The sequence below is a fragment of the Symphalangus syndactylus genome, chromosome 10 (assembly GCF_028878055.3).
Source record: "Symphalangus syndactylus isolate Jambi chromosome 10, NHGRI_mSymSyn1-v2.1_pri, whole genome shotgun sequence".
NCBI classification, from domain to species: domain Eukaryota; kingdom Metazoa; phylum Chordata; class Mammalia; order Primates; family Hylobatidae; genus Symphalangus; species Symphalangus syndactylus.
This window is the reverse complement of record NC_072432.2, coordinates 96,470,596-96,492,367: the sequence shown is the minus strand read 5'-3', so window position 1 is coordinate 96,492,367 and position 21,772 is coordinate 96,470,596. Positions and strand designations below refer to the sequence as shown.

General features: G+C 39.7%; 1 protein-coding gene across 6 annotated transcripts in view; it reads right to left on the bottom strand.

The window, feature by feature from the left end:
* Positions 1-21,772, bottom strand: part of GK5 (glycerol kinase 5) — a 78,748-nt gene that overhangs the window by 4,856 nt on the left and 52,120 nt on the right. For 2 of the 6 annotated variants that reach the window (XM_055295181.2, XM_055295183.2), the window contains 4 exons: positions 14,217-14,320; positions 13,277-13,336; positions 12,185-12,318; positions 215-8,837 (listed from right to left, as the gene is read on the bottom strand). In XM_055295181.2, the coding sequence (XP_055151156.2) occupies positions 8,689-8,837; positions 12,185-12,318; positions 13,277-13,336; positions 14,217-14,320 (447 nt within the window). In that variant the 3' untranslated portion in view covers positions 215-8,688. Of the gene's footprint in view, positions 1-214; positions 8,838-12,184; positions 12,319-13,276; positions 13,337-14,216; positions 14,321-21,772 lie in introns of those variants that run through there. The other 4 variants (XM_063610676.1, XM_063610675.1, XM_063610678.1 and 1 more) reach the window with 4 other exon arrangements.

Genomic DNA, 21,772 nt, shown 5'->3' with positions numbered 1-21,772 from the left:
ATGCGCCACCACGCCTGAATAATTTTTGTATTTTTAGTAGTGACGGAGTTTCACCATGTTGGCCAGACTGGTCTTAAACTCCTGACCTCAAGTGATCCTCCCACCTTGGCCTCCCAAAGTGCTAGGATTATAGGCATGAGCCACCACTTCCAGCCTAAGCTCCACCTCTCAATGGGTTCTGTTTCTTTCTAAAGAGCAAAAAATACACAAATACTCAATATCATCATCATTTCTTTTTTTCTACAATTTCTTGTAAATAAAATCCATTCTTCAAAATTATTGCTACAAAATAACCAGAGAAACTTCAGCAACGTCAGCTCCACATATCTCCATAATGTCCCCTGTTCCTTGTCCTCTTCAGTAGACTAATATTACTCTGAACAAAAAAAAAACAACATATGACAAAACCAAAACCTCTTCCTTTCTTCAAACAACTCAACGTTCATCATTCTTCTACTATGAATGTTCATACATCTTCTACTATGAAATAATACTGTGGGCTCATGAGAGACTCCACTATGGTCAAGGAATGGAATCCAGATTATCTGACTGAATTTTCCACCCATATAGATGTCACTAAATATGTGTGTGAACTCAAAGCAAATAACAGAGAAACACAAAATAAAAATGGCTTTAATATACCAACATGTACAGATTATTCAGTTTCATTGTAATTTCCCAAATAATTTTAGATTATAATTTTCATAAAGGATTTTTAACATCTGCTAGGCTAATTCCATCACATTAGTATTTGAAATTATCTTTTCTCCAGTTATTTATAATCTTTCTGAATATTTTAAAATACAGTATATTTTCACAACAAATTTTATTTTCCCCACAACAAAGAATTATCCCACTTCCCTAGTAATTTCCATCGTGCAAGAATGTAGAATATAGACTAGTAAGTCTAAATAGGATCTAAAAAGGCAAGGTTACATAAAACCCTTCTCGTCTAACCATATTAAGGCCCAAGTTTACCTACAGTCACAACTGTAGTTAACAAGTACTATTTCTCTGGTTGTTTTTTGTTGTTGTTGTTGTTTTTGTTTTTTTTTTTTTGAGATGGAGTCTCACTCTGTCACCCAGGCTGGAGTGCAGTGGCGCAATCTCAGCTCATTGCAAGCTCCGCCTCCTGGGTTCATGCCATTCTCCTGCGTCAGCCTCCCAAGTAGCTGGGATTACAGGCGCCTGCCACCACGCCTGGCTAATTTTTTGTATTTTTAGTAGAGACAGGGTTTCACCATGTTAGCCAGGATGGTCTCGATCTCCTGACCTCGTGATCCACCCGCCTTGGCCTCCCAAAGTGCTGGGACTACAGGTGTGAGCCACCACGCCCGGCCTTGTTTTTGTTTTTGCAAAGTTTCGCCATGTTGCCCAGGCTATCTTCGAACTCCTGGGCTCAAGTGATTCTCCAGCCTCAGCCTCCTGAGTAGCTGGGAATAGAAGACCATGCTACTGTGTCTGGCTTCTCTGTGACTTTCTTAATGTGCAGAAACCAAAACAGGTAACAGTATTTAATAAGAATGTCCAGGTAATTTTTTAAAAAAACTAAAAGTAGACAAAAAGGGAAGGGAAAAATTCATATGCAGATGAAAAATATTCTATTACTGTGGATCCTTGATTTTTTGTATAGATCTTAACAGTGATTTAGGAGGTTCTCAATGACAATTTAATAAAACTGCAAAATTCATTAAGAACATCAGAGAAGGCCAGGTATGATGGCTCACATCAGAGAAATAAGATTATGAATTCACTGAGGCATACAAATTGGAATCTACATTTACCATCTTGCACAAATAGGAAAGTTTCTAATAACTTATTAACAAAATCATTCTGAAACCTTTACACAAATCAGCCTACTTTAAATAAAAAGGTTAGAAACATTATGATAACTATGTACAAAGTATATATCTGTATACTCTAACATTCTAAATAAAGATATCTTTGAAAATTTACTATTATACAGTATTATTACCATACTCTATAATGGGTGAAGAAAGAATATGAGAACTCTTGGGCTCAGTACAGTGTAAATATGTTCAAAATGCTATATACATTTTGCCTGGAAAGATTTAAAAAAATCCCACATAATCACATAAACCACTGGACTGATTTTTAAAAACTTTAAAAAAGATATTTAAAGATATGGCTCATTAAGCAAACATTTAGAGATCATATCTCACTGCAGCCTCCAACTCCTGGGCTCAAGTGATCCTCCTGCCTCAATTGGCAAATGGGCAAAAGATATGAACAGAAATTTCACTGAAAAGGATAAACAGAATGGTTGAAATAAGAAATAGTGACAACACCAAATGCTGGCAAGCATGCAGAGAAACTGGATCACTCATACATTCCTGGTGGGAATGTAAGATGGTATAGCCAGTCTGGAAAACAGTTTGGCCGTTTCTTATAAAGATAAGATTCATTTAAATGGGAGTCTCTATGTCATTTGTTTCCTAAATATCACAGGTATCTATCTAAACACAGTCATTTTATAACACACCAAATTTATAGTAAAGTGGGGAAAGACAGTAGAAATAGAATAGCAGAGAATTTCAGAAATATCTGATTTTGCAAGCACCTGTCTCTGTCCTTCCCACTCCAAGATCATTCCTGCATTCCTCTAGGAACAAGGGTCCCATGGGAATATGATACAGCCAATGACTTAGGTGCCAACAGATGCTGGTGCCATAATATGTATGGCTATGAGGCTTCAAAACTTAAAAAAAAAAAAAAAAGATTCCTTTTACTTGGAAAGGGGATTTGAAAAGAAAAAAACAACCAACATGATTTTGAATCATCTATTTAACTTTTTTAGATTACCCATTTTGACTGGTTCGAACCAGAAGACCTGGCTTTGGGTTTACAATAAGACGATTCTGGGACCAAGTAGGTTGTAAAGGCCTAAGGTATGTTTGGGGCTTTTTTTCTCTCTCTCCCTTTTTTTTTTTTTTTTTTGAGACAGAGTCTCACTCTGTCACCCAGGCTGGAATGCAGTGGCCCAATCTCGGCTCACTGCAACCTCCAAGTCCCGGGTTCAAGCAATTCTCCTGTCTCAGCCTCCTAAGTCGCTGGGACTATAGGCACACGCCATCAGGACTGGCTAATTTTTGTATTTTTAGTAGAGACGGGGTTCCACCATATTGATCAGGCTGGTCTTGAACTCCTGACCTCAAGTGATCCACCCGCCTTGGCCTCCCAAAGTGCTAGGATTACAGCCGTGAGCCACTGCACCTGGCCTTTTTCTCTCTTGTTTAAAATTGAGATGGGTGGGGTCTCACTATGTCACCCAGGCTGGTCTCAAGCTCCTGAGCTCAAGCGATCCTCCCGCCTTGGCCTCACAAATTGCTGGGATTACAGATGTGAGCCACCATGCTTATCTTGGGGCTTTTAATTCTTACTGAAAATCATAGTCTAAATTTCCCAAAGGGATTCTGAATCCTTTGGGGTAGATTCCAGTCTTCTAGGCCATCTCTGGGATGACTCTAGAATAACTTAAAGTCAAAGAACTCCAGGGTATATCTACATCTCTCCTCAAATAATTACAAAATTCTTGCCAGATTCCTGGGCTGGACTATTTTAAATTAAAGACTGGTCCCTTACAGGAGGGGCTATTTATGAAGTTCCTTCCCTATAGCACCAGAGTGTTTGGCACTCTTAAAATTCAATCTGTTAGTCATCTGCAGTCAAATATATAAAACCTGTGAAGAGAAAGGCTTCAATTAAAGCTTAAAAAGTTAATATATCTATGTGTATTTACAGACATGTGTCTCTACACAAATAGTTTTTCAAATATATAAACATATTAAGAATTTTATTTTATTTTATTAAGACAGGGCCTTGCCCTGTTGCCCAGGCTGGAGTGCAGTGGCACAATCATAGCTCATAGCAGCCTCGAACTCCTGGGTTCAAGCGATTCTCCTGCTTCAGTTCCCTGAGTAGCTGGGACTACAGGGGCATACCACCACACCTGGCTAATTTAAAAAAATTTTTTTGTAGAGAGAAGGTCTCGCTTTGCTGCCCAAGCTGTAATTGAACTGCTGGCTTCAAGTGATCCTCTGGCCTCAGCCTCCCAAAGTGCTGGGATTACAGGCATGAGCCACTGTACTTGGCCAAAAATTTTAAATAAACAATATGAGGATTCCAGCTCTCACTACAGAGTAGTTCTTCTTCTTCTTTTTTTTTTTTTTTTGAGATGGAGTTTAACTCTTGTTGCCCAGACTGGAGTGCAATGGCACGATCTCGGCTCACCACAACCTCTGCCTCAGGGGTTCAAGTGGTTCTCCTGCCTCAGCCTCCTGACTAGCTGGGATTACAGGCATGTGCCACCACACACAGCTAATTTTTTTGTAGTTTTAGTAGAGATGGGGTTTCTCTATGTTGGTCAGGCTGGTCTCAAACTACCAACCTCAGGTAATCCGCCCTCCTTGGCCTCCCAAAGTGCTGGGAAGAGTATAGTTCTTCTTAATCAAACAAAAAAGTATTTTACTCACAACAAATATAAATTGCCCCCATCAACAAAGGTATGTAATATCAAGGATAACGTGTACAAACAAAGCTGCACTAACAAACAAAGTAAAAATTTATCCCACATACATGAAAGCACAGTGCTAAGTTCTGGGGAAGCAGACAGTTTCTGCTTTCAGGGAGCTTCCCGTCTGGTAGAGATTTACACAGAAGGCAGATTAAAGAGAATGATTATCTCCTTTGTTCAGAGATAAAAAGGAAGCAAAAAAGCAGGTCAAATCAAAGATGATCTGCAGAATACATTAACCCTACACTGAAATCATGGACCTACTCCAGTAATTAAGGCTGCAGAGGTGGGGCTGATGAAAACATCAGAAGACAATTACAGCATGAGATATTGATTGATTAAGACAGGGTCTCACTTTGCCACCCAGGCTACAGTACAGTGACACGATCGTGGCTCACTGCAGCCTCCACCTCCTGGAGCTCAAGTGATCTTCCCACTTCAGCCCCCTAGTTAGCTGGGACTATATGTGTGTGTCACCACACCCAGTTAATTTGTGTATTTTTTGTAGAGACTGGGGTTCGCCAGGTTGCCCAGGCTGGTCTCAAACTCCTGAGCTGAAGTGATCCGCCTGCCTTGGCCTCCCAAAGTGCTAGGATTACAGGTGTGAGCCACTGTGCCCAGCTGAGATTTATTTTTTCTTCATTAATCAGCAAAATAGAAACCCTATTTATTTCAAGATACGATTAACTAATTTTTTTGCTAACAACCATTTCCTAAGGTAAAATGAGGCAAAAAGAGAAGGAGTATGACACTATATTCACTGAGTCTTCGATTTTCTTCTAACAGCCTGTATCAGTGACTCTCAACTGGGGGCAATTTTGCCTCTCAGAATGGCAATGTTCGAAGACATTTTTGGCCATAACAACTAGGAGGATGGTACTTGTAGCTAGAGGGCAGAGGTCAGGGATACTGCTAAACATCCTATAAAGTACAGCATAGCATCCCAAAATAAAGATTTATCCAGTCCAAAATGTCAATGCTGAGACTAGGAAACCATGCCATGGTTGGATAAAAAAGATGAAAAAATCAGTACGTCTATAGTATAAAAGCAATTAGTAGCACTTTAAGATAGATTGAACAGGAACATTCTCTTCCTTTATCAGACAGTTGCAGACCTTCTAAAAATATCTGATAGATCTATAATGGGAAAATAAAACATGCTGAGAAGTAGCACAAATTTTTCTAAACTTCAAATATTAGCATACAAATGAAAAATAAACTTGGAAGATAGAAAGGACAAGCCAGGCACGGTGGCTCACGCCTGTAATCCTAGCACTTTGGGAGGCCGAGGTGGGTGGGTCACAAGGTCAGGAGTTTGAGACCAGCCTGGCCAACATGGTAAAACCCTGTCTCTACTAAAAATACAAAAATCAGCTGGACGTGGTGACGCGTACCTGTAATCCCAGCTACTTGGGAGGCTGAGGCAGGAGGATTGCTTGAGCCCGGGAGGGGGAGGTTGCAGTGAACTGAGATCGTGCCACTGCACTCCAGCCTGGGCAACAGAGCATGACAACGTCTCAAAAAAAAAAAAAAAAGAAAGGACAATTTTGTTGCTCAATTGATCTTATCAACTGTTTCTGCAACCACAAAAGCAAATGTCATGTTTCTGATTTTGGTTAAGTCTGAAAATATTTATTAAACTCTTATCACTAAAAATGCCCACAAATATTAAAAATAAAATATTAGTTTTTAGATTCACAGAAGAAAAAAATAGCCACTGACACTTGAGGAGATGCTCAATTCCGATGACATTCAAAGTTACTGTCCAACATTATCTGAAAAGTACTGATCTTTTTTTTTTTTTTTTGAGATGCAGTGTCGCTCTGTTGCCCAGGCTACAGTGCAGTGGCATGATCTTGGCTCACTGCAACCTCCACCTCCCAGATTCAAGCAATTCTCCTGCCTCAGCCTCCCGAGTAGCTGGGATTACAGGCTTGCACCACCACGCCCAGCTAATTTTTGTATTTTTAGTGGAGACGGGGTTTCGCCGTGTTTGACCAGGTTGGACTCCTGACCTCAAATGATCGGCCCACCTCGGCCTGCTAAAGTGCTGGGATTACAGGCATGAGCCACTGCACCCAGCCCAAAGTATTTATCCTTTATTTTGTGGTTATATGTTGGGAAAGAAGAACGTGGAAAAGAAGTGAACTAACAAATTTTCAGGTATTAATATTACAATTCAGTATATTCTGACAAAAAGAATTATTTCCTATGAAATTATACCCATTGGCTGGGTGCAGTGGTTCACAGCTGCAATCCCAGCACTTTGGGAGGCCAAGGTGGGAGGATCACTTGAGGCCAGGAATTAAAGACTACCCTGGGCAACATAGCAAGATCCTGTCTCTACAAAAAAAGAAAAAGAAAAAAAAAATTACACTCACTGAGAAACAGAATGTGTAACAGTAGAACAACAGAGCAGCTTCCATGTGATTTTGATAGGAAAGCTTTAATTGGTGACTAAGCTTTGTAAAAAGGATGTAAACAGGGGAAAGAATGAAAAGAATAAGATTTATCTACATAATGAAGTTTGACTTTTTACAGTAAATGAAATACCTCTATTTATTAATAACAAAAATATTTCCAAATCTTAATTAGTAGATTTAATAATACTATAATTTGTTACAATGCCTTCATCAGAAAATTTAATAATTAAGAAGATACTTGAAGTTCATTCAAATGGCACTTGCAGAAATGCAACTTAATTTCTAGTTCTATCATATCTGTCTCCAAAATGGACATATATGACAGCAAAAACAAAATTCTCTATAAGTCTCTCCATTAGTTACATTACTATGTAACTAAAATAGCTAGTTCTATAATAAAAGGATTTTATGTGCTAAATCCTGACCAAGAGAGAAATAAAGTCATTATTGCTGCAAATCCAAATGGAACCTACCCCAAATGTAGGGAGGGGCAAATAAAGTGAAAACATGTTGGAAGGTGGGGTCAACTGCCTTAGGACAATTCTACATCCAGCTTGACACTACTCACAACTTACTCCTCCTCACTGTTTCTTGCAAGAAAGTCTGAGAATGTGAGACTGTCCTTGCTGCTCCCTGTGGATCTCTGGCTGAGTGGCTGAAGGGCAATCCTGAGCATAGACACACACTCTTCCCCTCTATAAGCTATCCGACGCACATACTCAGAGGATGAGTAGACTGAACAAACATCAAAAAGACGCAGGAACAAATAAAATACCCCAATAAAGGCAATTCTTAAGTGGTCAATAAATTAGGGCACTTTCTTCAAATTAAGCTCTGTCAATTAGGCACTTAATAAAAACAAAAGACATTTATACAAGCATCTAAACAACGAAGAAAGATAAAGAACAAGAGAAAGGCAAGATTTATGTTAACTACCAGCATGTTATACTTCAGCCAGAAGTTTTTGAAAGAAACGTTATTTGAGAAGGAAAATAAGTAGTATTTTTCTGTTTCTTAAAAATCAATATTCTTTTTAGTTCATTAATAAAATTAGTTTTTCAGTGTTTTCAACATAGAAAGAATGCTCAGATTTTGGTTGAACAAGGAAAAATTAAGGCAGTGTCTTTAAGACCAGTAAAGAAAATCATTAACTCATAACCTTATCTGAGAGGGACATATTAAGCTCATATTTGGATATAATATTAGGAAATTATGGCTTTAAACATAAAATATTAATGTTTCAAAATTCCACATTTTCTCAGTTATTCTTTCTTTTTAGCTATATGTACTTCAAATAGCCCACTTAAAGAATTAAAGAAATACGTTTCACATAATTTTGGAACAATATGTGCATGGTGCTTGACCCAGAACAATTAGCTTGGATGGTAAATCATTATGTTCCTATGTACCACTGACCCAGTATAAAAAGGAAGAGGACCCATAACTGTCAAAATAAGGTTGGAAATGACCAATGTCCTTTGGAATTTGCTACAAAATAGAAGATATAAAGTTTTGAGGTACTGCTGCCTTACCATGGTTTAGGGGAAAAAAATAAAGAGTTTTTTGTTTTGTTTTGTTTTGTTTTGTTTTTAAAAGCAATGCTTCTTAAGTTATGAAGCTTATTTAAAATTTTCTCCTCTTAGTCATTGTCATATTGGTTATCCCTGAGCTTCATCTCATCTGCACGTCACATAAACCAGCTACCTATGGTTTTGATCATTTCATTTAGTGTTATGTCTTGTTATACCAATTCATGGAGCGTTTCACTGCTTTGGCCCAGTTTTCCAGACTCATCTCATATTCTTGACATTTCTTCTGTGGCTTGAAAACCACTTCACTTTGTCTCAGTTTCTTTAGTTCCTCCTTGTCAGTCCAAAACCCTATAGATAAAAAAACTATCCTCAAATTTTAAGGCAAATCATGAGTCCAATAAAGTTTATCCAAAAACCTATGCGAGTTGCTGGTAGAAAGGTAAACAAAAACTATTTTTAAAACAATCCAAAATCCTTTGTTACTTTTGAATTTTGTTAGCTTGATCATTCCTGAAAATAATTATACCAGGATTTTCAAGTCTTTTGGTTTCTAACTTTCAGCTCAGTTTCTGTGTGGTGGGACACCACATCACTTCTAAAACAGCTACCCTATGCCATCATTTCATTTCATAACTTGCTATTATTAAAACAATCCCAAGTGAAAAACAGTATATTTTCTGGCCAGGCACAGTGGTTCATGCCTGCAATCCCAGTGCTTTGGGAGACTGAGGAGGGAAGACCACTTGCTTAGGAATTCAAGGCTGCAGTGGGCTATGATCGTATCACTGCACTCCAGCCTGAGTAACAGAGAAAGACTCTGTCTCTAAAAAAAGAAAAACAGAAGAAGAAAAAAGAAAAGAAAGAAATAGGATATTTTCTTTTTTATGAAATTAAAATAAATGAAGATAAATTAAGATTTTTGTCTTACAGCTTAAGGTAAATGTCAACTTTCTGGAATATGCATAAAATTCAAAGTTGGGGATTAATGTAATAGTTTCGCTTTCAAACTATAGCCTTTTATACAATTTATTTAAATTCCAGTTTAAGATAATTTTGTAGTTCTAGCATAGACTGCTCTTTGAAAGAAGGATCATATGATATATAATAAAAAGCAAGAGAACTTTTTTTTTTTTTGAGACACAGTCTCGTTCTGTCACCCAGGCTGGAGTGGAGTGGTACGATCTCAGCTCCCTGCAACCTCCACCTCCCAGGTTCAAGCAATTATCCTGCCTAGGCCTCTCGAGTAGCTCGGACCATAGGCACATGCCACTACGCCCGGCTAATTTTTTGTACTTTTAGTAGAGACGGGGTTTCGCCATGTTGGCCAGGCTGGTCTCAAACTCCTGGCCTCAAATAATCCGCCCTCCTTGGCCTCCCAAAGTGTTGGGATTACAGGCGTCAGCCACAGCACCCGGTGAGAACATTTATAACTAAGATCATAAGTAGTCTGAAATGATACAGGTATCTTATTAGTAAGCTTGGCACATTTCACCTACTGAGAGGTCTATCACACCTCTTTTGAAGTACTAACAGTCTACAAATCTTCATGAAGTACATTTTTTCTTACCAATAAAGCTGACGCATTAAATTCTCCTTTCTAAAATTTTGTCAGGTCATATTCTTTTTATTTACAGTCAACATTTTAGACTATCTATGTTTAAAGGTATTAATGTAGGCCAGGTGTGGTGGCTCATGCCTGTAATCCCAGCACTTTGGGAAGCCAAGGCGGGCAGATCATCTGAGCTCAGGAGTTCGAGATCACCTTGGGCAACATGGTGAAACCCTGTCTCTGCTAAAATATAAAAAAATAGCCGGGTGTGGTGGCACGTGCCTATAGTCTCAGCTACTTAGGAGGCTAAGGCACAAGAATCACTTGAGACCAGGAGGTGGAGGTTGCAGTGACCCGAGATCGCACCACTGCACTCCAGCTTGGGCTACAGAGTGAGACTCCATCTCTGAGTATCCTAAGGCATCATCCTGCTTTCTAGGGGGCCCTTTAAATTGACATGCCTACTTCCATTCTTATTCCTCCTCACTGATCTTTTCACTAATTGTCAAAGTGATCTGTTCAAATGCAGATCTTTCTATGGTCCACACCCCCCCCACCCCCCTCAACCCCCAGTTAAAATTCTTTAGTGGGTCTCTGGCTCTCCAATGCCTTCAGGATCAGGTCCGAACTCCTCTTTATGAGGAGTCACCACAACTGGACCTCTATGTACCTCTCCCACTCCCTTCTTGCTCTCACCATAACAGTACTTCCCATCATTGATCAATGCCTTTGCACAAGTTGCAGTAGGGATATTGAGCCACCCATCTCTTACCCTCTCCTCACCTGACTCTCTGCTAGCCCCTTCAAAATTGAACTGTATGTGCTCTCCTCTGGGAAGCCTAGGCCACTTGCTTATTAACACTGTCACTGTTCACTGGCTTTATCAAACAAACTTAATAATCACTTGACTTACCTGTCTCCTTCCACCAGGAATCAGAGACTATGGCTTTTAATCCCTTTATTGCCAGCAGTGATTGTCATGTAGCAGGTGCTCCACAAATGTTGTTCAATAAATAAAAGAATGGAGTAGTTTCTAATGCCACAGGCAAACCTACTGACGAAGTTTCCTCCTTGACCAAACTCCACTCAGGCTCCTCCAAGCTCTTTTCCAACTAGTCCTCAACTTTTGGACTTCCATGGTCATCTCTGCATTATCTAATTTGAGCAAGAATTCTGCTAAATTAGTGTAGCCCATCCTCAATTTCTGATCAACCTCGATATCTCATCCTCCAGCATCCTCCAGATGACATCTGATCACCCTGGCCTGCCTTCTTGAGAATGTTATTAGGTTGGTTAGCAAGAATTTCCCCTTACCTCAACGTTTCCTCTTAGTAGTTTTCCATCCACTGACTCTCACTCTGCTCTTTGGCTATAATTTCTCACTTTTCCTTATTGTATTCAAAGTTGAGCCTAAATTCTCTCTCCCACCATAAGATCCCACTGAAGTAGTCCCTATACCTATCTTGATAGTCCTCCAGAATAAAGCCCACCTTACTGTTCTTTTTTTTTTTTTTTTTGACAGTCTTGCTCTGTCACCCAGGATGGAATGCAGTGGCACCATCTCGGCTCACTGCAACCTCTCCGCCTTCCCAGGTTCAAGCAATTCTCCTGTCTCAGCCTCCAGAGTAGTTGGGATTACAGGCACATGCCACCATGCCCAGCTAATATTTGTACTTTTAGTCAAGACAGGGTTTTGCCATGTTAGCCAAGCCGGTCTTGAACTCTTGACCTCAGGTGATCCACCTGCCTCAGCCTCCCAAAGTGCTGGGATTACAGGCGTGAGCCACTGCACCCGGCTCACCTTATTGTTCTTTAATAAGTGTCACTGAATAATTTTTTTCTTTAACACTATCTATCCGGAAAGTTTACCCAGAGACTTTCTCTTGCTAGAGACTGACGCAGCTGAGAATTAACTGTTCTTGTCTCATACTTCTGACTGAAGGAGTGAGGTGAGGATAGAAGAGGTGCAACCAGACTCACCAACAGACGAGGTCACAGGATATTTTGTAATATGCATATGCGTATGGAGTTTAATGGACACCAAGGCTTTCCAGACTCTCTACAATTTTGTGATTTGACAGGAGAAATGCTATCTGTAAGAAACAGTTTGCAAGAAAACTCTCATTCTTATAAATTTCACACATACCAACAGCAAGGCCAGCTAGAGAAGCTGCACCCAGGCATGACATGTCAATGTCGGCAGGTCTGTCTATATTCTCATTAATCAGGTCTGAAGTCATCTGCATGACAAAACCATTCTTACAAACTCCTCCATCTGCCCTGTGGGGAACAAAATATGTAAGATGAATTACTACAACAAAAGCATCATTCTTTTTCAGTGGGCCATATTTTTTCTGAAATCCTTGATTTATTTTATAAATTTAACTTTTTAATTCTAAAATTAAATCACTTAGCATTAACCTAATGACAGAGAACCTTACTGGGTAATCTTTAAACATTTTCCTTATTTCTGCCATCAATTTTCTCACCTGTCCTTGTCTTAGGACTAGTTGAAAACAGGCCAGGTATAATAAACTAAGGCAACATAAAAATTCACTTAAATATTACAGAAAAGAAAGTCAAGAAGTTTGATGCTTACATGCCCAAAGGATAGCTACACACCCAAAAAAGAGATTTTAAAAATTGATATACTACACATATGGGTGCCAAGATGCACCCGAATTTGATATTGTATTATATTCTCCATAAATCCACAGTTAGCTCTCCTTTCCTCTCTGAATTCCTATGACCAAGAATTTTGTTGTAGCTGGGCACGTTGGCTCACGCCTGTAATCCCAGCACTGTGGGAGGCTGAGGAGGGCGGATCACCTGAGGTCAGGAGTTCGACACCAGCCTGGCCAACATGGCGAAACCCCATCATTACTAAAAATACAAAAAAATTAGCCGGGCATGGTGGCGCATGTCTGTAGTCACAACTACTCGGGATGGTGAGGCACGAGAATCACTTGAACCCGGGCAGCAGAGGTTGCAGTGAGCTGAGATCATGCCACTGCACTCTAGCCTGAGTGACACAGCAAGACTCCGTCTCAATAAAAATACAAATTACAAAAAAAAAGAATTTTGTTGTGAAGGAGGTAGGCAGAAGTTATTTTTGAAATCCTCAATAATCATAAAGATGAATTATTCAGGATCTCAAAAAGAAATGAGTGGTAGCTCATAGCAGCTACCACTTACTTCTAATTTCGAATTAAGTCTATTAGAAATAAACTTTACATACCGGATTTTTCTTACAGGAATATGAATCTCTTTCTTCATCATCTCATATAACTGTTTGTTTCTAGTTAAAAAACAAGATAACTATTTATAATAAATTCATATCATAATAATTCACTACTTTATTCTGATCTTGAAAAACACGAACTATAGTTTTATTTATTTGATATTTATAAAATGTACAAAACAAAATATTAAAGAAATAAATTGTGCTAAATGGAAACTGTATAACAGATACTCAAATAAGCAAGAAGCGCAGGTCCTTGTGTTTTCTTTGCCTTCATGTAAGAAGCCATAATTTATATTTTACAACTAAATTTTATCTATTACCATTCTACAAAGAAAAATTTAAAACAAGCATCTATTTAATAGATAGCTATTAAGATGGCAAACCATAAGTAAAATCTAATAGAATTCATCAAATATAAAAACAATTATTTTGTAATCACAGAAAATTTTATTTTAAATGTTACAAACATCCCATATTCATGACAGCATCATTCTTAATTTCAATAATTAACACCTGTCCCATAACAAAAAGATTACAGGGAAATATGCATGAAGAATAATTCTGATGACTCAGTTTTGGGGTACAACAGAAGCATTATTACTTGGAATTATCTTTCATGAATAAGGATACTAAACCTTTGAAAATCCAAATTTTGAATCTTGCATGCTTAAGAAATTGAATTTTTAAAAAAAATCCTTCAATTTTCAGATATCAAGTCTGAGTGGTATTGGTACATTAAATATAAGAAAAAATAAGAAAGATACCATGGAAATTAGCAAGGAGAACATATTACATAATATATAGTATCAAATAAGCCAAATATACAAATTAAAGAATTTAATTAAAATTAAGAAATTTTCCATTTAGTAGCAAATTAATGAAAGACACGGCAATATTATATGGGGAAGGGGAAGTTTAGGGCAGGTTTTCATACCTGAAAGCTATTGACTCCAATATTGCTCGTACAAGATGGTATTTACTGGTGGAAGGCTTCAAACCCATAAAAGAGGCACATGCCCAGGGGTCATTTAATGGAGCCTACAGTAAGAGATAACAAGAATATATTATTATTATTATTCTAAATTACATCTACGGACTTGAGGAAATACTATACAATAAAAACATAGCCACGTTAGAAGAAAATAATGCTATGGTTAAATAATTTTAAAATAAAAGATTATGGTAAATATTGGGATAACTTTTTAACAGCATTTAAACAATATTGAGTCATAGTTACTGTACTTAGCTTCTGTTTGCATTTATGTCAGAAAGAGGAACTGAAGCATATAGTAACAAATTATTAAATGCTTAGCTTTATAAATGTGGAAAATGAAGAGCAATCACAGAAATCTCCCTTCTCCACTTATAAAGCTTTTACACTAAAATTGTTTAATATGTAGAATAGCTTTCTACTTTTTACTATGTAGAATAGCTTTCTACAAAAATGTACTTTTTAGTGTCATAACTTTAAATCAAATATGTTGTCAGACATTAAAACTATACTCTGGCCAGGTGCAGTGGCTCACACCTGTAATCCTAGCACTCTGGGAGGCCAAGGCGGGAGGATTGCTTCAGCCCAGGAATTCAACACCATCCTGGGCAACAAAGCAAGATACCACCTCTACAGAAAACTTTAAATATTAGCTGGGTGTGATACACACCTGTAGTTACAGCTACTTGGGAGGCTGAGGTGGGAGGATTGCTTGTGCCCAGGGGTTTGAGGCTGCAATGAGCTGTGATCGTGTTACTGCACTCCAGCCTAGGTGACAGAGTGAGACAGGGTCTAAAAAAAAACACCACTACACTCTTCTCTCTTAGCTTAACAGTCTTACTGCCTAATATCAGAAATAATCCAGCCTAACATGTTCTCAAAAGAGCCAAAATGTTGAGCTGGAAGTATGTATTAATCAGATGAGGTTTCTATTCATCTTTGTATCTCCAGAAATGTAAGGCAATTGTGGGACACAAAGATGAAAAACAGGCCAGGCACGGTGGCTCACACCTGTAATCCTAGCACTTTGGGAGGCCGACAAAGGTGGATCACTTGAGGTCAGGAGTTTGAAACCAGCCTGGCCAACATGGTGAAACCCCATCTCTACTAAAAATACAAAAAATTAGCCACACGTGGTGGCGGGCACCTGTAGTCCCAGCTACTCGGGAGGCTGAGGCAAGAGAATGGCGTGAACCCGGGAGGCAGAGCTTGCAGTGAGTGGAGATGGCGCCACTGCACTCTAGCCTGGGCAACAGAGCAAGACTCCGTCTCAAAACAAAAACAAAAACAAAAACAAAAACAAAAACAAAAAACATGAAGAACAGGGGGTGGAGCCAAGATGGCCCAATAGGAACAGCTCCGGTCTCCAGCTCCCAGCCCCAGCGACACAGAAGACGGGTGATTTCTGCGTTTCTGCTTGAGGTACCGGTTTCATCTCACTAGGGAGTGCCTAAGTGGGTTCAGGACAGTCGGTGAAGCGCACTGTGCGCGAGCCGAAGCAGGGCAAGGCATTGCCTCACTCGGGAAGTGCAAGGGGTCAGGGAGTTCCCTTTCCTAGTCAAAGAAAGGGAAAACAGACGGCACCTGGAATATCGGGTCAGTCCCGTCCTAATACTGCGCTTTTCCAACGGGCCTGGAAAACGGCACGCTAGGAGATTGTGTCCCGCACCTGGCTCGGAGGGCCCTATGCCCACAGAGTCTTGCTGATTGCTAGCACAGCAGTCTGAGATCACGCTGCAAGGCGGCAGCGAGGCTGGGGGAGGGGCGCCCGCCATTGCCCAGGCTTGCTTAGGTAAACAAAGCAGCCAGGAAGCTCGAACTGGGTGGAGCCCACCACAGCTCAAGGAGGCCCACCTGCCTCTGTAGGCTCCACCTCTGGGGGCAGGGCACAGACAACCAAAAACTCAGTGAGAACCTCCACAGCCTTAAATGTCCCTGTCTGACTGACAGCTTTGAAGAGAGTAGTGGTTCTCCCAGCACAAAGCTGGAGATCTGAGAACGGACAGACTGCCTCCTAAAGTGGGTCCCTCACCCCTGAGCAGCCTAACTGGGAGGCACCCCCCCAGTGGGACAGACTGACACCTCATTCAACCGGGTACTCCTCTGAGACAAAACTTTCAGAGGAACTATCAGACAGCTGAATTTGTGGTCTCACGAAAATCCGCTGTTCTGCAGCCACCGCTGCTGACACCCAGCCAAACAGGGTCTGGAGTGGACCTCTAGTAAACTCCAACAGACCTGCAGCTGAGGGTCTTGTCTGGTAGAAGAAAAATTAACAAACAGAAAGGACATCCACACCAAAAACCCATCTGTACATCACCAACATCGAAGACAAAAAGTAGACAAAACCACAAAGATGGGGAAAAAACAGACCAAAAAAACTGGAAACTCTAAAAAACAGAGCACCTCTTCTCCTCCAAAGGAACGCAGTTCCTCACCAGCAACGGAACAAAGCTGGATGGAGGATGACTTTGATGAGTTGAGAGAAGAAGGCTTCAGACGATCAAACTACTCTGAGCTACGAGAGGAAATTCAAAACAATAGCAAAGAAGTTAAAAACTTTGAAAAAAAATTAGAAGAATGGATAACTAGAATAACCAATGGAGAGAAGGGCTTAAAGGAGATGATGGAGCTGAAAGCCAAGTTTCGAGAACTACGCGAAGAATGCAGAAGCCTCAGTAGCAGATGCGATCAACTGGAAGAAAGGGTATCGCTGATAGAAGATGAAATGAATGAAATGAAGAGAGAAGGGAAGTTTAGAGAAAAAAGAATAAAAAGAAATGAACAAAGCCTCCAAGAAATTTGGGACTATGTGAAAAGACCAAACCTACGTCTGATTGGTGTACCTGAAAATGATGGGGAGAATGGAACCAAGTTGGAAAACACTCTGCAAGATATTATCCAGGAGAACTTCCCCAATCTAGCAAGGCAGGCCAGCATTCAGATTCAGGAAATACAGAGAACGCCACAAAGATACTCCTCGAGAAGGGCAACTCCAAGACACATAATTGTCAGATTCACCAAAGTGGAAATGAAGGAAAAAATGTTAAGGGCAGCCAGAGAGAAAGGTCGGGTTACCCACAAAGGGAAGCCCATCAGACTAACAGCTGATCTCTCAGCAGAAACTCTACAAGCCAGAAGAGAGTGGGGGCCGATATTCAACATTCTTAAAGAAAAGAATTTTCAACCCAGAATTTCCTATCCCGCCAAACTAAGCTTCATAAGTGAAGGAGAAATAAAATACTTTACAGACAAGCAAACGCTGAGTGATTTTGTCACCACCAGGCCTGCCCTAAAAGAGCTCCTGAAGGAAGCACTAAACATGGAAAGGAACAACCGGTACTAGCCCCTGCAAAAACATGCCAAATTGTAAAGACCATTGAGGCTAGGAAGAAACTATAGCAACTAACGAGCAAAATAACCAACTAACATCATAATGACAGGATCAGATTCACACATAACAATATTCACGTTAAATGTAAATGGGCTAAATGCTCCAATCAAAAGACACAGACTGGCAAACTGGATAAGGAGTCAGGACCCATCAGTGTGCTGTATTCAGGAAACCCATCTCACGTGCAGAGACACACATAGACTCAAAATAAAGGGATGGAGGAAGATCTATCAAGCAACTGGAAAACAAAAAAAGGCAGGGGTTGCAATCCTAGTCTCTGATAAAATAGACTTTAAACCAACAAAGATCAAAAGAGACAAAGAAGGCCATTACATAATGGTAAAGGGATCAATTCAACAAGAAGAGCTAACTATCCTAAATATATATGCACCCAACACAGGAGCACCCAGATTCATAAAGCAAGTCCTCAGTGACCTACAAAGGGACTTAAACTCCCACACAATAATAATGGGAGATTTTAACACCCCACTGTCAGCATTAGACAGATCAACGAGACAGAAAGTTAACAAGGATATCCAGGAATTGAACTCAGCTCTACATAAAGTGGACCTAATAGACATCTACAGAACTCTCCACCCCAAATCAACAGAATATACATTTTTTTCAGCACCACACCACACCTATTCCAAAATTGACCACATAGTTGGAAGTAAAGCTCTTCTCAGCAAATGTAAAAGAACAGAGATTATAACAAACTGTCTCTCAGACCACAGTGCAATCAAACTAGAACTCAGGATTAAGAAACTCAGTCAAAACCGCTCAACTACATGGAAACTGAACAACCTGCTCCTGAATGACTATTGGGTACATAATGAAATGAAGGCAGAAATAAAGATGTTCTTTGAAACCAACGAGAACAAAGACACAACATACCAGAATCTCTGGGACACGTTCAAAGCAGTGTGTAGAGGAAAATTTATAGCACTAAATGCCCACAAGAGAAAGCAGGAAAGATCCAAAATTGACACCCTAACATCACAATTAAAAGAACTAGAAAAGCAAGAGCAAACACATTCAAAAGCTAGCAGAAGGCTAGAAATAACTAAAATCAGAGCAGAACTGAAGGAAATAGAGACACAAAAAACCCTTCAAAAAATTAATGAATCCAGGAGCTGGTTTTTTGAAAAGATCAACAAAATTGATGGACCGCTAGCAAGACTAATAAAGAAGAAAAGAGAGAAGAATCAAATAGATGCAATAAAAAACGAAAAAGGGGATATCACCACCGATCCCACAGAAATACAATCTACCATCAGAGAATACTACAAACACCTCTATGCAAATAAACTAGAAAATCTGGAAGAAATGGATAAATTCCTCGACAAATACACCCTCCCAAGACTAAACCAGGAAGAAGTTGAATCTCTGAATAGACCAATAACAGGTTCTGAAATTGTGGCAATAATCAATAGCTTACCAACCAAAAAGAGTCCAGGACCTGATGGATTCACAGCTGAATTCTACCAGAGGTACAAGGAGGAACTGGTACCATTCCTTCTGAAACTATTCCAATCGATAGAAAAAGAGGGAATCCTCCCTAACACATTTTACGAAGCCAGCATCGTCCTGATACCAAAACCTGGCAGAGACATAACCAAAAAAGAGAATTTCAGACCAATATCCTTGATGAACATTGATGCAAAAATCCTCAATAAAATACTGGCAAACCGAATCCAGCAGCACATCAAAAAGCTTATCCACCATGATCAAGTGGGCTTCATCCCTGGGATGCAAGGCTGGTTCAACATACGCAAATCAATAAATGTAATCCAGCATATAAACAGAACCAAAGACAAAAACCACATGATTATCTCAATAGACGCAGAAAAGGCCTTTGACAAAATTCAACAACCCTTCATGCTAAAAACTCTCAATAAATTAGGTATCGATGGGACGTATCTCAAAATAATAAGAGCTATCTACAACAAACCCACAGCCAATATCATACTGAATGGGCAAAAACTGGAAGCATTCCCTCTGAAAACTGGCACAAGACAGGGATGCCCTCTCTCACCGCTACTATTCAACATAGTGCTGGAAGTTCTGGCCAGAGCAATCAGGCAGGAGAAGGAAATAAAGGGTATTCAATTAGGAAAAGAGGAAGTCAAATTGTCCCTGTTTGCAGATGACATGATTGTATATCTAGAAAACCCCATTGTCTCAGCCCAAAATCTCCTTAAGCTGATTAGCAACTTCAGCAAAGTCTCAGGATACAAAATTAATGTACAAAAATCACAAGCATTCTTGTACACCAATAACAGACAAACAGAGAGCTAAATCATGAGTGAACTCCCATTCACAATTGCTTCAAAGAGAATCAAATACCTAGGAATCCAACTTACAAGGGATGTGAAGGACCTCTTCAAGGAGAACTACAAACCACTGCTCAATGAAATAAAAGAGGATACAAACAAATGGAAGAACATTCCATGCTCATGGGTTGGAAGAATCAATATCGTGAAAATGGCCATACTGCCCAAGGTAATTTATAGATTCAATGCCATCCCCATCAAGCTACCAATGACTTTCTTCACAGAATTGGAAAAAACTACTTTAAAGTTCATATGGAACCAAAAAAGAGCCCGCATCGCCAAGTCAATCCTAAGCCAAAAGAACAAAGCTGGAGGCATCACGCTACCTGACTTTAAACTATACTACAAGGCTACAGTAACCAAAACAGCATGGTACTGGTACCACAACAGAGACATAGATCAATGGAACAGAACAGAGCCCTCAGAAATGATGCCGCATAGCTACAACTATCTGATCTTTGACAAACCTGACAAAAACAAGAAATGGGGAAAGGATTCCCTATTTAATAAATGGTGCTGGGAAAACTGGCTAGCCATATGTAGAAAGCTGCAACTGGATCCCTTCCTTACACCTTATACAAAAATTAATTCAAGATGGATTAAAGACTTATATGTTAGACCTAAAACCATTAAAATCCTACAAGAAAACCTAGGCAATACCATTCAGGACATAGGCGTGGGCAAGGACTTCATGTCTAAAACACCAAAAGCAATGGCAACAAAAGCCAAAATCGACAAATGGGATCTCATTAAACTAAAGAGCTTCTGCACAGCAAAAGAAACTATCATCAGAGTGAACAGGCAACCTACACAATGGGAGAAAATTTTTGCAACCTACTCATCTGACAAAGGGCTAATATCCAGAATCTACAATGAACTCAAACAAATTTACAAGAAAAAAACAAACAACCCCATCAAAAAGTGGGCAGAGGACATGAACAGACACTTCTCAAAAGAAGACATTTATGCAGCCAAAAAACACATGAAGAAATGCTCCTCATCACTGGCCATCAGAGAAATGCAAATCAAAACCACAGTGAGATACCATCTCACACCAGTTAGAATGGCCATCATTAAAAAATCAGGAAACAACAGGTGCTGGAGAGGATGTGGAGAAATAGGAACACTTTTACACTGTTGGTGGGACTGTAAACTAGTTCAACCATTGTGGAAGTCAGTGTGGCGATTCCTCAGGGATCTAGAACTAGAAATACCATTTGACCCAGCCATCCCATTACTGGGTATATACCCAAAGGACTATAAATCATGCTGCTATAAAGACACATGCACACGTATGTTTATTGCGGCACTATTCACAATAGCAAAGAGTTGGAACCAACCCAAATGTCCAACAACGATAGACTGGATTAAGAAAATGTGGCACATATACACCATGGAATACTATGCAGCCATAAAAAATGATGAGTTCATGTCCTTTGTAGGGACATGGATGAAACTCGAAAACATCATTCTCAGTAAACTATCGCAAGGACAAAAAACCAAACACCGCATGTTCTCACTCATAGGTGGGAACTGAACAATGAGAACTCATGGACACAGGAAGGGGAACATCACGCCGCGGGGACTGTTGTGGGGTGGGGGGAGGGGGGAGGGACAGCATTAGGAGATACACCTAATGCTAAATGACGAATTAATGGGTGCAGGAAATCAACATGGCACATGGATACATATGTAACAAACCTGCACATTGTGCACATGTACCCTAAAACCCTAAAGTATAATAAAAAAAAAAAAAAATAAATAAATAAATA